At 51.3% G+C, this 13,265-nt stretch overlaps 1 protein-coding gene across 1 annotated transcript in view; it reads left to right on the plus strand.

Annotated features, from left to right (window-relative positions):
* Window positions 1-12,641, plus strand: part of TSPEAR (thrombospondin type laminin G domain and EAR repeats) — a 178,805-nt gene extending 166,164 nt beyond the window's left edge. Inside the window, exons 10-12 of the mRNA XM_087417988.1 lie at window positions 6,481-6,668; window positions 9,158-9,259; window positions 12,066-12,641. Coding sequence (XP_087274114.1) covers window positions 6,481-6,668; window positions 9,158-9,259; window positions 12,066-12,219 — 444 coding nt within the window. The 3' untranslated portion in view covers window positions 12,220-12,641. The remainder of the gene's footprint in view (window positions 1-6,480; window positions 6,669-9,157; window positions 9,260-12,065) is intronic.
* Window positions 12,642-13,265: the final 624 nt, after the last annotated feature.

Below are 13,265 nucleotides of genomic sequence, written 5' to 3' on the forward strand. Positions count from 1 at the left end.
TGTGTGCGTGCAGGTGTGTGTGTACACATGTGTGCATGCAGGTGTGTGCACATGTAGTGGGTGTGTGCGTGCAGGTGTGTGTATACACATGTGTGCATGCAGGTGTGTGCACATGTGGGTGTGTGCGTGCAGGTGTGTGTATACACACGTGTGCATGCAGGTGTGTGCACATGTCGTGGGTGTGTGCATCCAGGTGTGTCTGTACACGTGTGTGTCTGCAGGTGTGTGTAAACACGTGTGCACGCAGCTGTGTGTACATGTCGTGGGTGTGTGAGCGCAGGCATGTGCATTTACATGTGTGCACGGGTGGGTTTCCCATGGGCGTGGTTTCCTCAGCACGGCGTCGGAAGGAGCCCGTGCTCCAGCAGTCTGACGGCTCCTGTTAGGTTTCCGCAGAGTCACGGCTGGCTCATGTGTCCTCTCCACGCGTGTGCAGGTCCTGAACAGTCGTCTTCTGTGAAGCAGCTACAGAGTGGAGGATGCTGAGAGCCCGCGGCCCCAAGTGTCTGCAAGCCTGCTCAGTAGTTGTGGGGTGGCCCTGGGGGACAGAATAGTGCCACCTCACAGAGCCTCAATGAGGAGAGGACTCACTAATCCAGAAAGGCCCCAGCCCGCCTCCTGGCCCCGGGGAGGGGTCGGGGACCGCCCGGAGTCCTGGCCCCTTGTCGTAGGGAGTCTAACTCGTTAGCTTAAAGTCACTTGTTTCCTCAGGACGGGTCCAGACTCGTTTCTAGAGCCACCAGGGCCATGAGCCCATTTCAGGGGTCCCGCGGGGAATGTTCCCGCTGAGGCCCAGGCCGGCGGGGCCGCCCAGGCAATGGCGCCCTCTGCTGGGCGTGAGGAAACACTGCCGCATCTGGCCAGAGTTTATTCTGGGTCCAGCAGCCGTTTACAAAGTGCCCATCGGAGCCTCCAGCCAGGCGCTGAGACTGGCAGGGGACGAGACGATGGGCCAAGCAGCACGTCCTGAATTACAGGCAGGGAAAGTGACATCCAAGGAAGTCACTGAAGTGCCAGGAGGGGCATTCACGTCAGACCGCCTCTGGGAGCTGCGAGATGTCCCTCAAACACAGGCCTCACTGGACGTGGAGGAAGCCAGGGGGCGGAGGGGAGACGTGGTCGGAGGATCTGAGGCATGCTCCTGCAGCGTGACCAGCTCTGCCCCCCTCCAGGACGACCTGGGACGACGCAGGACTGACCTGCTTCAGGGGGATGCACAGTGTCCCCGGGGAAGCAGCCCAGGTCCCAACTCCGCCCCCCTGCGTGCCTTTGGGCATCTCTGTGTCCCCGGGCTCAATTCTTTGTCTATACAATGGACTGGAACCCAGACCTGAGCATGACCCCAAAACGCGCGGGGAGGAGGTGAGGTCTAACAGCCGACCGCCATCCAAACACGGGGAGTCATCCCTGTTCCTGCAGGTGCACAGTGGCTGGTGGGGACACCCCCTCGAGGGGATGGAGGTGCCTTCCTGTCCTCACGGCAGCGGTTACAGGGCAAAGGAATGTGCCCCCAAATGCTGACCTAAAGTTCCAAAAACACATGTATTCCTTGCTTCGGAGGTGGCTGCGAAACAGAAATCTCTGGTTACTCATTCCAACTTTCCTGGAAAATCTGAACGCTGCTGCTGGACTGAAGGAACCTGTCCTCCATCTTCCTCCTGCACTCCATCCTTTCCCGCGCTTCTTCCCTCACAGCATCTCCTTAGGCTGCAAGGTGCCACCGCCGGAGCCCCACCCAGGCGAGGTGGACGTTGAACACACTGGGCTCCCCTTTTAGGCTCCGACTTGGCCAGCCCCGGAGGGTTTAAGATGAGGAGGAAACAGGCTCATAGTTCACTGGGCAAGGAGCCCTACTTTTTTTTAGAACTCTCTTGTACATACACAATGAAATGTTCAGATTTTAAGTTTGATTATTCCAACAAGTGTATCTGCCCTCTAGCCATCACCTTGATCAACATATTGAATATCTTCTTCCTTTCCAAAACGTCCCTGCTGCCCCTTTGCAGTCAATGGCTCTTCCGTCCCCACCCACCCTGGGCAACCACGGTTGATTTCTGTGACTATTTAATAGTTTTTCTTATTAGAACACTTCTAATAAATGGAATCAGACCGTACGTGCTGTCTACTGTTGAACACACACACAGTGTGTTTCTTCTTATTGCTGAGTACCACTCTGCTGCAGGAATATGTTACCATTTGTCGGCGGTTCTGTTGTTGATGGAAACAGCACCTGAGCTGTTCCCAGCTGTTCACTATTATGACCAAATCAACTAAGTGAATCTCATACGAGGCTTTTCATGGGCATATGTTTTTTTGTGTGTGAGGAAGATCAGCCCTGAGCTAATATCCATGCCAATCCCCCTCTTTTTTTTGTTTTTTCCTGAGGAAGACCTGCCCTGAGCTAACATCTATGGCAATTCCTCCTCCTTTTTTTCCCCTTTTTCTCCCCAAAGCCCCAGTAGATAGTTGTATGTCATAGTTGCACATCCTGCTAGTTGCCGTATGTGGGACGCTGCCTCAGCACGGCCAGACAAGCGATGCGTCACTGTGCACCCGGGATCTGAACCTGGGCCGCCAGCAGCGGAGCGTGCACACTTAACCACTAAGCCACGGGGCCGGCCCCCCATGGGCATATGTTTTTATTTCTCTTGAGTAAAAACCTAGGAATGGAATTCTGGGTCATAAGGTAGATCTATGTTTAATTTTTGAAGAAATGGCCAAATAGTTTTTCAAAACGGTTGTACCATTTCATACACTCCCACGAACAATGTAGGAGAGTTCTAGTCCTGCCGCATCCTTGCCAAAACAGTCACACATCCCTTAACGACAGAGACACGTTCTGGGAAATGCATCATTAGGTGGTTTCGTCATTGTACAAACATCCTAGAGTGACTTACACACACCTAGATGACACAGCCTACTACACACCGAGGCTCTGTGGTACTAATCTTATGGGGCCACCGTCGTCCATGCGGTCTGTTGTTGACTGACACGTCGTTGTGTGGTGCGTGACTATATTTGGTTCTGTCTGTATTTTTAGTTTTACACATTGGATGTGAAGTGGTACCCCCATGTGGTTTTTAAGTTTCAATTCTAGATAGTGAGCACCTCTTCATGGACACATTGGCTTTCTGTAGTTTCACTGGTGAAATGTCTGTTCAAGTCTTTTGCCCGTATTTAATATTTTTGCCTTTTTGTTATTGATATGTAGAAGTTTTTTGGTTTTGTTTTTTGTTTTTTGTTTTTCTGGTGAGGAAGATTGGCGCTGAGCTATCATCCGTGCCCATCTTCCTCTATTTTGTATGTGGGACACTGCCACAGCGTGGCTTGATGAGCAGTGTGTAGGTCCGCACCTGGGATCCAAACCCTTGAACCCTGGGCCACCGAAGCCAAGTGCACCACATTTAACCACTGTGCCACCAGGCCGCCCCCAGGAATTTTTAAATATGTTCTGGTTATAAGTCCTTTGTCACATATATAGTCTTCTATTCTGTCTCCTCTTTTTGTATTACTGTGTTGCTCCAGTAATCACAATCTCAATTTAACTTATTACAGTCTATTTTGAATTAATATTATACTTTACACATAATGCAAAACCTAATAACAGTATAATTTCATTTATTCCTACCCCTCCATGGGGCTATTGTGCATATATGTACTCACACTTCTACTTCTGTTATAAGCTCCACGGTTCACCATGATTTTGCTGTTCTCTTTATATACCTTCATACTCACCCTTCCCAGCACCCTCTGCATCCTTCTTGCAGATTCTAATCTCATCTGGTGTAATCCACCCTCAGCCTTAGTAGCTTCCTTCAGTGTTTCTAGGAAAGCAGGTCTACTGGCAATTCGTTCTACCACTTTTATCTGAAAACGACGTTATTTTCCCTTGAAGGATATTTTCGCTGGTTGTAGAATTCTGGGTTCACATTTTTTTCTTTCAGGTACTCTGAAGATGTTCGTCTATTGATGTGGAGCTTCCATTGTTTCTGATGGGAAGTTGAGGACCACTGGCATCATTGTTTCTCTGTACTGAATGTGTCCCTTTTCTCTGGCTGCTTTTCCAATGTCTCTTTATCTTCTCTTTTCAGCTATTTGAATATGATGTGTCTAGGGGTGGCTTCTTTGTATTTATTCTGCTTTGAGTCTCTGATATTCTTGGATCTGTGGTTTGGTGTTTTTAATCAAATTTGGAAACATTTTAGCCATCATTTATTTAATGTTTTTTCTGCCTCCTTCTCCTTTCCTTTCCTGCTGTGACCCAGCTCCGTGTCTGTTAGACCACATTGTATTATCCCACAGGTCATCAACGCTCTGCTCACTCTCATTTATATCATCTTTTTTTGCCCTTTTGTGCTTCAATTCAGATAATTCCTATTGGTCTGTCTTCTAGTTCAAAGATTCTTTCTTCTGGATTGTAGCTCTTGATCCCATCCAATATCTTTATGGATGTAGATATTATACTTTTCAGTTACAGGATTTCTTTTTGGCTCTTTTTAGAATTTTCATAGCTCTCTGAATTTCCCCATCTCATTGCTCATTACATTCATATTTCCCTATAAATTCTTGTCGTACTTATAGTAAAGTTTCATCTGCTAACTCCAACCTTTGCATGGTGTCAGCCTATTTCTACATACTGTTTCTTCTCTTGGTTGTAGGTCACGTTTGCCTGCTGTTTCCCCAGCTGTTGAAGTCTCTGGTCAGATCTTTCAGCCTCTCAGCTGTTGTTTGTCTCTGGGTCACTGAAATTTTGCTCCATGTGTGTGTGCCCGATTCAGGAGCTCGACAAGGACTTGCGAGAAGTTGATATGAGATACTGGGGCTCCGCTTCTGTGGCTCCCACCTTTCTGGGATATTCCCCTTCTGCTTCTAAACACTCTGGAAGCCTTAAACTCTCACCTCGGACTCCCCGTCCAACCAGCTTGCTGCATCCACTTGAGTGCCATGGCCACGTGCCACAGGATGAGGAGGGTCCTCAGAGAATGTTCACATCCCCTGCAGTCTCTGCCTGCCCTTGGCCCAGGGCCTTCAGCGGTCTTGGGCTTTTTATTTTATTTTATTTTTTTTTTGTGAGGAAGATCAGCCCTGAGCTAACATCCATGCCAATCCTCCTCTTTTTGCTGAGGAAGACCGGCCCTGAGCTAACATCTATTGCCAATCTTTCTCCTTTTCTTCCCTTTTTCTCCCCAAAGCCCCAGCAGATAGTTGTATGTCATAGTTTCACATCCTAGTTGCACAACATGTCTAGTTGCTGTATGTGGGACGCCACCTCAGCATGGCCCGACAAGCAGTGCGTCGGTGTGCGCCCGGGATCCGAACCCAGGCCGCCAGTAGCAGAGCGCACACACACTTAACCACTAAGCCACAGGGCCGCCCCAGTTGTGGGCATTTTTAAGTATTTCATCCAGAGTTTACAATGCTCTCAGCAGGAGGGTCAGTCTGATATAAGTTCCTTCACTAGGATCTGAACTCAAAAATCAGGAGGCAAGACTTCCAAAGGCAGTTCCAATGCAAAGTGCTGCACGGAGCTTTCACAGCCCTCACCAGCCTGTGGGAACAGACAGAGTCAACTCAACCCCTTTCTGCTGACGCCCGGGGGCCCTGAGAGCATTTACACTCTCTTCCCTCAGCCACAGGCTCCTGCCACAGGGTGCCACCATGTTCTGCCTCTCCCACCCTGACCCCCGCCACACGGGGCCTGTCCCTGCACCCGCACCTGTTCCCCAGGAAAGTGTATCCTTTAGTTTCTGCCCCACCCTCTCCCTGCAGGGCTTGGACCAGGGCCTGGATCAGGATTTCTCTGGTCCTCTCCTCCTTGCGTCCCACCACCATCATCCCTCAGATGCTGGTCATAAACTTCCTCCTCTTGGGCCCCGTGTGCAAATCAGCTTATACAGCTCAAGGTCTGGGGGAACGCTCTGCAGCTCACCATTCGTGTAAAAGTCCTGCCCTGTGGCCCCACGCACACCTCACCTTCATGGGTGATAAGTGGTTTACGAGGAACAGCCTGTGCAGGGACCCAGAGATGGGGCTGTCCATAGAGCCAAAGGAGGACCTCAGGCCAGGGACAGCACGTAGTAAGAAACACAAGAGGTACCTAGACGTTGCTCCGGAGTTCAGAGCTGGGACTGCAGGAAGCAGGGAGGGCTTCCTGGAAGAGGTGTCATCACAGCTGGACCTCACAGGACAGGCAGCACTGGGGTGTGGGGGAGTGGGAGGCACAGAGGCTAAGAAGCACTCTATGCAGATGATCTCTTTGGTGCGGGTGCTGCTGGCACTGACGTTCATAAAGGGGAATGGTGGTCGCTGAGGCTGGGAGAGTGAGCCAGACCAGGGAGCATCAGCAGGCTGGTGCCTGGAGCCCATGGTGGGTGCCCGGCCGTGCTCATGGGTCAGCTGTTTCTCCTCGGGGCAGCACTTGGCCATCCTGAGGGAGCCTCTATTCACGCGTGTGCTCTGCTGCCTTCTCCTTCTGTCTAGACGTTCGGCGCTGCCGACTGGGAAGTGTTCCACATCGGAGAGAGGATCTTCCTGGCTGTCGCCAACAGTCACAGCTACGACATGCAGATGCACGTGCAGAACGACTCCTACGTCATCAACTCTGTCATCTACGAGCTGAACGTCAGCGCCCAGACCTTCGTCAAGTTCCAGGAGGTTCTTACCTGCAGGTACCCACGGAGGCTGTGGGGCGAGAAGGGCAGGCCGAGGCCTGGGCTGGGCTCGGTGTCGAGGAAGCTCTTTGTAATCATCCACGTGGCTTAGAGACGGCAGCAGCTGGGCCTCGGGTGCGAGCCCCAAGGTCTCTGGACAGCGGCTACCTGATATAGAAGGCTGCCCCATCCCTTAAGGGTGTGAGGTGGCCTACTGTCCAACATGGTTCGAACCTTCTCTGGGGACAGCTGAGTGATTTTGTGGCTCATATTTGTCATCGAGGCTCTGATTGCTTTCAGATGGTGTGGTTGGTTTGCTTGTTTACTTTTTACAATTCAGTGGTTTTTATTAAATTCACGGATATATGCAACCAGCACCACCGGTAACTTCAGAACATTTTCATCACCTTGAAAAGAAGCCACCTGCCCTTTAGCTGTCACTCCCTCTGCCCCGTCTCCCCCAGCCCCTGGCAGCCACCGGTCTACTGTCTGTCCTTGTGGACTGCCCTTTTCTGGATGTTTCGTATGAATGGAGTATACAGTGGGTGGCCTTTTGTGTCTGGCTTCTTTCACTCTGCATCGTGTTTTCAAGGCCCACCTGCATCATAGCAGGCGTCTGAGCTTCGTTCCTTTTATGGCCAAATGATGTTCGTTATATGGATGGACCGCATTCGTTTACCCATTTGTCTGTTGATGGACATGTGGGTTGTTTCCACCTTTTGACCAAATGGTGTGGTTCTGAAAATAAAAATATACCTCAAATGACTGTCAGTGTAACTCCTGTCTTGCTGCTTTGGGGCAGACAGGAAGTCACGGCCTCACCCGTCACTTCCTCCCGGGGTAAGCCGAGGCGGCCTCTGATGTGAGCTGAAGTGCAGACGGTGTAAGTCAGAACTTTGCTGTGCTTCCTCTCCATGGGCCTTGGTTTTAGAGCCCAGTTACGACTGGAGGAATAATGCATGACAACGACATGGCTGCCCCGCTGCCCGCGGCCCCACCCCACGGGCAAGGGTACCCCACAGGCCACTCCTCAGTGAACAGAGGCACACCCACCACTTTGGGGCCAAATCATAACTGGCCATCGCTGGAAGGGGCCCAAGACATGATCCTGGCCAACGGGAGAAGGAAGGAGTGAGGAGCCCCAGGGCCCCCTCTGGCCTGCGCCCTGCCCTGCATGTCCCCACATGCCTCCGTGGGCCCCCTCACTCCCAGGGTCCTGTGTGAGCATCCTGCTCTAGACCAGCACCCTCAGTTCCCAGAGGGAAGGAACCCAGAGGTGAGTGTCCATGAAGGGAGGGTGGCCCTCTGCTGCCTGAACAGGCCGCAGCCCTGAGGCCGCCAGACGCGGATGCACTGGCCTGGCCTTGAGTGTCCGGCTGACGCCTGCTTGCTGCAAGGCTGTGGCCTCAGTTTCAGGGCCTGCAGTAGTCAGACAGGTGATGGTGGGGCCACGGCTGACAGCCCAGGTGGGCTCCTCAGTGGGGCGGGGGCTCTGAGGAGTCCTTCCAGGAGGCCACTTGTCACATCCATCAGAGCTGACCCTCTCTGAGCACAGAATCACCCTTAGTAAATTCAGGAGACTCTCCTCTGAGACAGAATGCAGCGCGTTGGTTTGCGATAAGAACCACAGCTTCCAAGTGCGGGGGAGCGTGCTGTGTCGGCACCTGGGTGGTGTCAGGGAAGGGGCCGGGAGCAAATGGGTGACCTCTCGGCCGGCGTCCTCAAGTTCTCCCTCCAGGGGTGCTGCAGCCCTCAGGGGGTGACCATGAGCTTGGGACTTTTTCTCTGATGATTTCAGCCTCTTCAAAGTGAAAGACTTTTGCACCCATGTTCATAGCATCACTATTCACAGTTGCAACCTACGTGTCCAATGACGGATGAGTGGATAAACAGAATGTGGTCCATCCATACAGAGGAATATTACTCAGCCTTAAGGAGGAGTGAAATTCTGACACCTGCTACAACGTGGATGAACCTTGAGGACATTATGCTGAGTGAGATAAGCCAGTCACAAAAGACAAATACTGTATGATTCCACTTACACAAGGTCCCTAGAGGAGTCAGATCCATAGAGACAGAAAGTAGAAGGGTGGGTGCCGGGGGCTGGGGGAGGGGGATGCAGGTTAGTGTTTAACGAGGACAGAGTTTCAGTTTGGGAAAATGAGAAAGTTCTGGAGATGATGGTGGCGATGCTTGTACAACAATGTGTATGTGATTAATGCCATCGAGCTGTGCGCTTAAAAATGGTTAAAATGGTTAATTTTATGTTATGTGTATTTTACCACAATTAAAATTTTTTTTAAGTGGATGACTAATTTGATTTCCCTGGAATAGAGCAACTCACCATGTGACTGAGAAAATCGCTCCCCCTCCTGTGGGTTTTGAAGGTGGGACCTAGCCCCCGAGTTCTGAGATTAGGGGGAGAATTGGCTTGAAGTCAGCGCCCCGAGTTCTCTGACAGCATCCTGGAGCTCCATGTCCTAACATCTGCCCTCTTGCCTCCACAGTGCTCTGGACTGGGAGTTCTTCTCAGTGGGAGAAGATTATTTCCTGGTGGTTGCAAACTCCTTCGACGGAAAAACCTTCTCAGTCAACAGTATTATTTACAGGTAAAGAGCTGCCAGGCGAGGGCCCTTCCTCACCACTTGGTTCACCTGGGGTCGCTCACCATCCCCACAGGTGATCACAGGCTCAGAGCGAGCTACAGGCCATCGAGTCCATGGGTCACCTGGGCCGAGCACACCTGAATGCAGGCTGAGCCTGGATCACGCCCCTGATGTTAGCCAGGTGACCCGCCAGTCATGCATATGCCACACGCTAATTTGACGGTTATTGATATTTTATTCTATTCAGTGTTCCCACCCAGGACTATGGCAGGTCTCTCCATTTATCACATCTTTCAATAGAATTTTCCATTTCTTCACGTGGGCCCCGTGGCGTTCTCATTAAATTCACTGCTGGAAGTTTTTCAGCTATTGTAAGCACGACAACTGGGATTCTTCATTTCCATCTCCAGCTGCTTATCGTGAAAATTAATTTTTGTGTCTACCCACCCAACCAAATTATCTTACCAGTTCTAATAGTTTTCTGAAGAAGAGTCTCATGAGACTTCTAGGAATATAACCACCCCTGCAAATAAAGGCAACTTTACCTCTTAATTGCTACTGTTTTTACTGCTTAGCTAGTCTTCTTAATTAGCTAGGAATCCAGAACAATCTTGGACAATAGCGGCAATGGCCGGCGGACCTGTCTTCTGATGGGTGAGAACAGGTGAGCATCACGCTGTTTGAGAGGACGTGAGCTGTCGTGGCGCGTCTACGTGGCTCCCTTCGGCGGTCATTAGCGCCTGTCATGGGTCTTCTCGGTTCATCTGTGGATGAATTGATTCATGAGGGGTTTCCTTGAATTCCTGGGATGAAGGCCACCGAATGATGAAGAGTCGTTATTTAATACGCCACTGGCTACCAACCATTTGACTGATTTCAGATTTTTGCATTTTTACTAGGAGATGAAACGGCTCTGTGGTTTTCTTTGGGGGATTTGACCTCTGTCCAGTTTGAGATGGAGCCTGACTTACAGAAAGCCACTGCAGACTTTTCCACCTGCACCTGTGGACTGGGATAGTTTGAATAGTAGGATTTATCTGTTTTCTTTACGATTAGGTCAAATTCAGTTACGAAGCCCTCTGGGCCTGGTGCCTTCTTAATAGTGTCTCTTGATCAACTCGTCTAATCTCTCCCACAGTTATTGGTTTAAACAGGTTTTCCATCTCTTCTTGAGACAATTTTCGCCATCTATATTTTACCAGAAAAATCATGAATTTTCTTTAGACTTTCTAATTTATTGCTGTAAAATTTTCAACATAACAAAGTGATTTTACATTTCATATGGAAGAATACATTTTCAAAGATGGTCAAGAAAATTTTGAAAAAGAAGAAGAATGAAGGAGGCCCTGGGAGCACGTAAAAAAGGCAGGGTGGTTTTTTGCCAGAAATAAACAAATACAGGAGAGAAACAGAATATAATCCAGAAGACAGCCAGTAATTTATGATCATTTAATGTGATGAAGTGTGTTGTATTTCTATTCAATAAGAAAATGATGCATTACTTAATAAAACAATTTCATATAATTTTCTGTCCAACTGGAAGAAAACAAAGCTTTATCTCTGCTTCATATTATATACAAAAACAAATTTTATCAGGATTAAATTTTATAAGGATCTAGATGTAAAAAGTTAAACAACAGAAATGTTAGAAGGAAAGCTAAGACGACTTTGTAAAACCTCGACGTTACACAAAGATGCGGGGACCTTAAACAAGGCTGGAAAGAGGTCACCAGGCTGCCTGCCCAAATGTAAAAGTTTTCTATGGAAAAAGACATCCTATTCAAAGTCAAAAGACAAACTGTTTACCACACATATGACAGAAAAGGAACCATTATGAGTTAATAAAAGACATTTTTTAAATTTCAAAAAATGGGCAAAAGATATGAACAGGAATTTTCAGAAGGAAAAATGAAAAATGTGAATAAACACATAAGAAGTTTCTTTCCTCAAAGCCCAATGATGACACATTTTCCCCCAACCGTTTGGAAGCAGTTTAAAGACCCACTGTGCTGTAAGGCAGGTCGGGGGTGGTGTCTGGCCCTTTCCCATCAGGACAGGAACCGCCTCAGCCCTTCCAGAAAGTAATCTGGAAAAACATGAAAATTAAAACTGCTCATGCCTTTGATCCAGGCTCCGCTTTGAGGACTCCACCCTATGAAAATGGAACCAGATGTCCATAAATCCCTTTTGAAGGCAAAATCTAGAAACCGCTGGCTGTGCCAGTGGCAGGATGATGCCAGCGGGTGCGGCATCCTAACTCGGGGGTGGGAGTGGCAGAGCAGTGTTCCAGGAGTGCGCTTCCTTCACTGAAAGACAGAGGTGGCCATACCAGTGTGTGTGGTGATGGGCGTGTGTTTGAAGGCACGTGCCTCACTGTCAACGCTGACCCCAGGGGTGGGGAGGGACATCGGCTTGGCCCCTGCAGTACCCATTGGAACTGCCAGGACCCCTTCCCCGTCCCCTCTCCCGTTGGGGGTACCCCGAGGGCACTCTGGGCTGGGGCCGGACCCTGGGTGGATGTGAGGAGCTGCAGGGTCTTGGACAGGGCAGTTCCCCCTTCTGGGCCTCGGTTTCCCTCTTTACAGGCTGAGAAGGCCCCTGCTAGCCCAGCTCTCTGATGATGACCCAGGAGCTTGTGCAGCCTAGGGGTGCGTGGCCCCTCCACGCCATGCCCGGTGGGAGAGGATCACAGAACCAGGTGGGGTGGGAGCCATGGGGAGGGGGCAGCCCCGATGCCCAGGCACGCTTCTCCCTTTCTGCCAGCAGCCTGGCCATCCCTGTCCCCAGGCTGACTTGTCTCTCCCCGCAGGTGGCAGGGGTACGAAGGCTTCGTGGCCGTGCACAGCCTCCCGACCTTCGGCTGCAGGGACTGGGAAACCTTCCGCACCACGGCTGGTGCCTACCTCGTCTACTCCAGCGCCAAGGAGCCCCTCTCCCGGGTCCTGAGGCTGAGGACAGGGTGACAGTCCCTGGGCTCCCAGGAACAGGACCTGCCTGGCGCACCCAGAATCCTGCCCGAGGAGCCCTAGAACCTCCGGGGTCACGAGCCCGGGCAGCGTGGCTTCCAGTGCATCGTCCCTGCCATCGTCCAGTCGGGGACGTCCATCACCTCTCCACCCTGGGAACCGTGATGGCCAGATCCAGTGCCTCATGGTCAGTCTGGCGGAAGACCAGAGCCGCCCCTGCAAGTCTGGGTGTCCTACAAGGATTTCCCTTCAAAGGATAAGTCCACACAAAATTTTACCTCAAAAGCAGCAGGGCCTCGTCACCTTCCCCGTTGGCCGGCCCAGACTCGGGACAGGCTTCACGCCGTTTTACGTGTTCGTGCCAGTTATTTATTGTATCCTGTCTATCCTGAAATATATTTATGACGCTCTTTACAGGGAGCTCGGCTGCGTCTGCATGTTTCTGGCGGGGACTTGAGTCTCAGTGAGCATGTCACCGGGCCGGAGGACTCATTCTGCGACTGCAGCGGGACGCGCCCCCGGGTCCCTAGTCACCATCGCAGACAGAGGGCACCTCCCCTCTGCAGGGAGCTTCTTCCTCTGGCCTCAGTTTACCCATGAATGCAGCGGGGGTAGGGTTAGGTCACGAATCCAAGCGGTGCACGGCATGTGTACCGTCTCCTCCCCACGGTGGGACCCACGGGAGACACCACTGGTCAGTGGGGCCCTCATGCCTGGGTGCTCAGGCTGGCCTCCCCGGTCACTGCAGCTGGCCTCGGCTATGCAGGACCAACTCAGAATGCCTCCCTGGGGCCACTGCTCGCTCAGCTTCTCCCACGTCTAGGAACCTGGAGGGGGAGGAGGGAAGACGCCAGCACCACCAGGCAGGCCTCTGGGTGGAAGGTAAAGGCTCCGTGCCAGAGGTTTGGCTGGGAAGGCCCTGTGGGGTCCACACACAGCCAGGAGACCATGGGATGGTAGCAAGGCCAGGCCTTCTCCATTATCCACGCCCGGCCTGCCCGGAGAGCGGATGCTCCGCAGGGTGGGGTGTGGGAGCTCCACAG

The sequence above is a fragment of the Ceratotherium simum genome, chromosome 27, assembly GCF_057802395.1.
Source record: "Ceratotherium simum simum isolate JZ-2026a chromosome 27, ASM5780239v1, whole genome shotgun sequence".
NCBI lineage: Eukaryota > Metazoa > Chordata > Mammalia > Perissodactyla > Rhinocerotidae > Ceratotherium > Ceratotherium simum.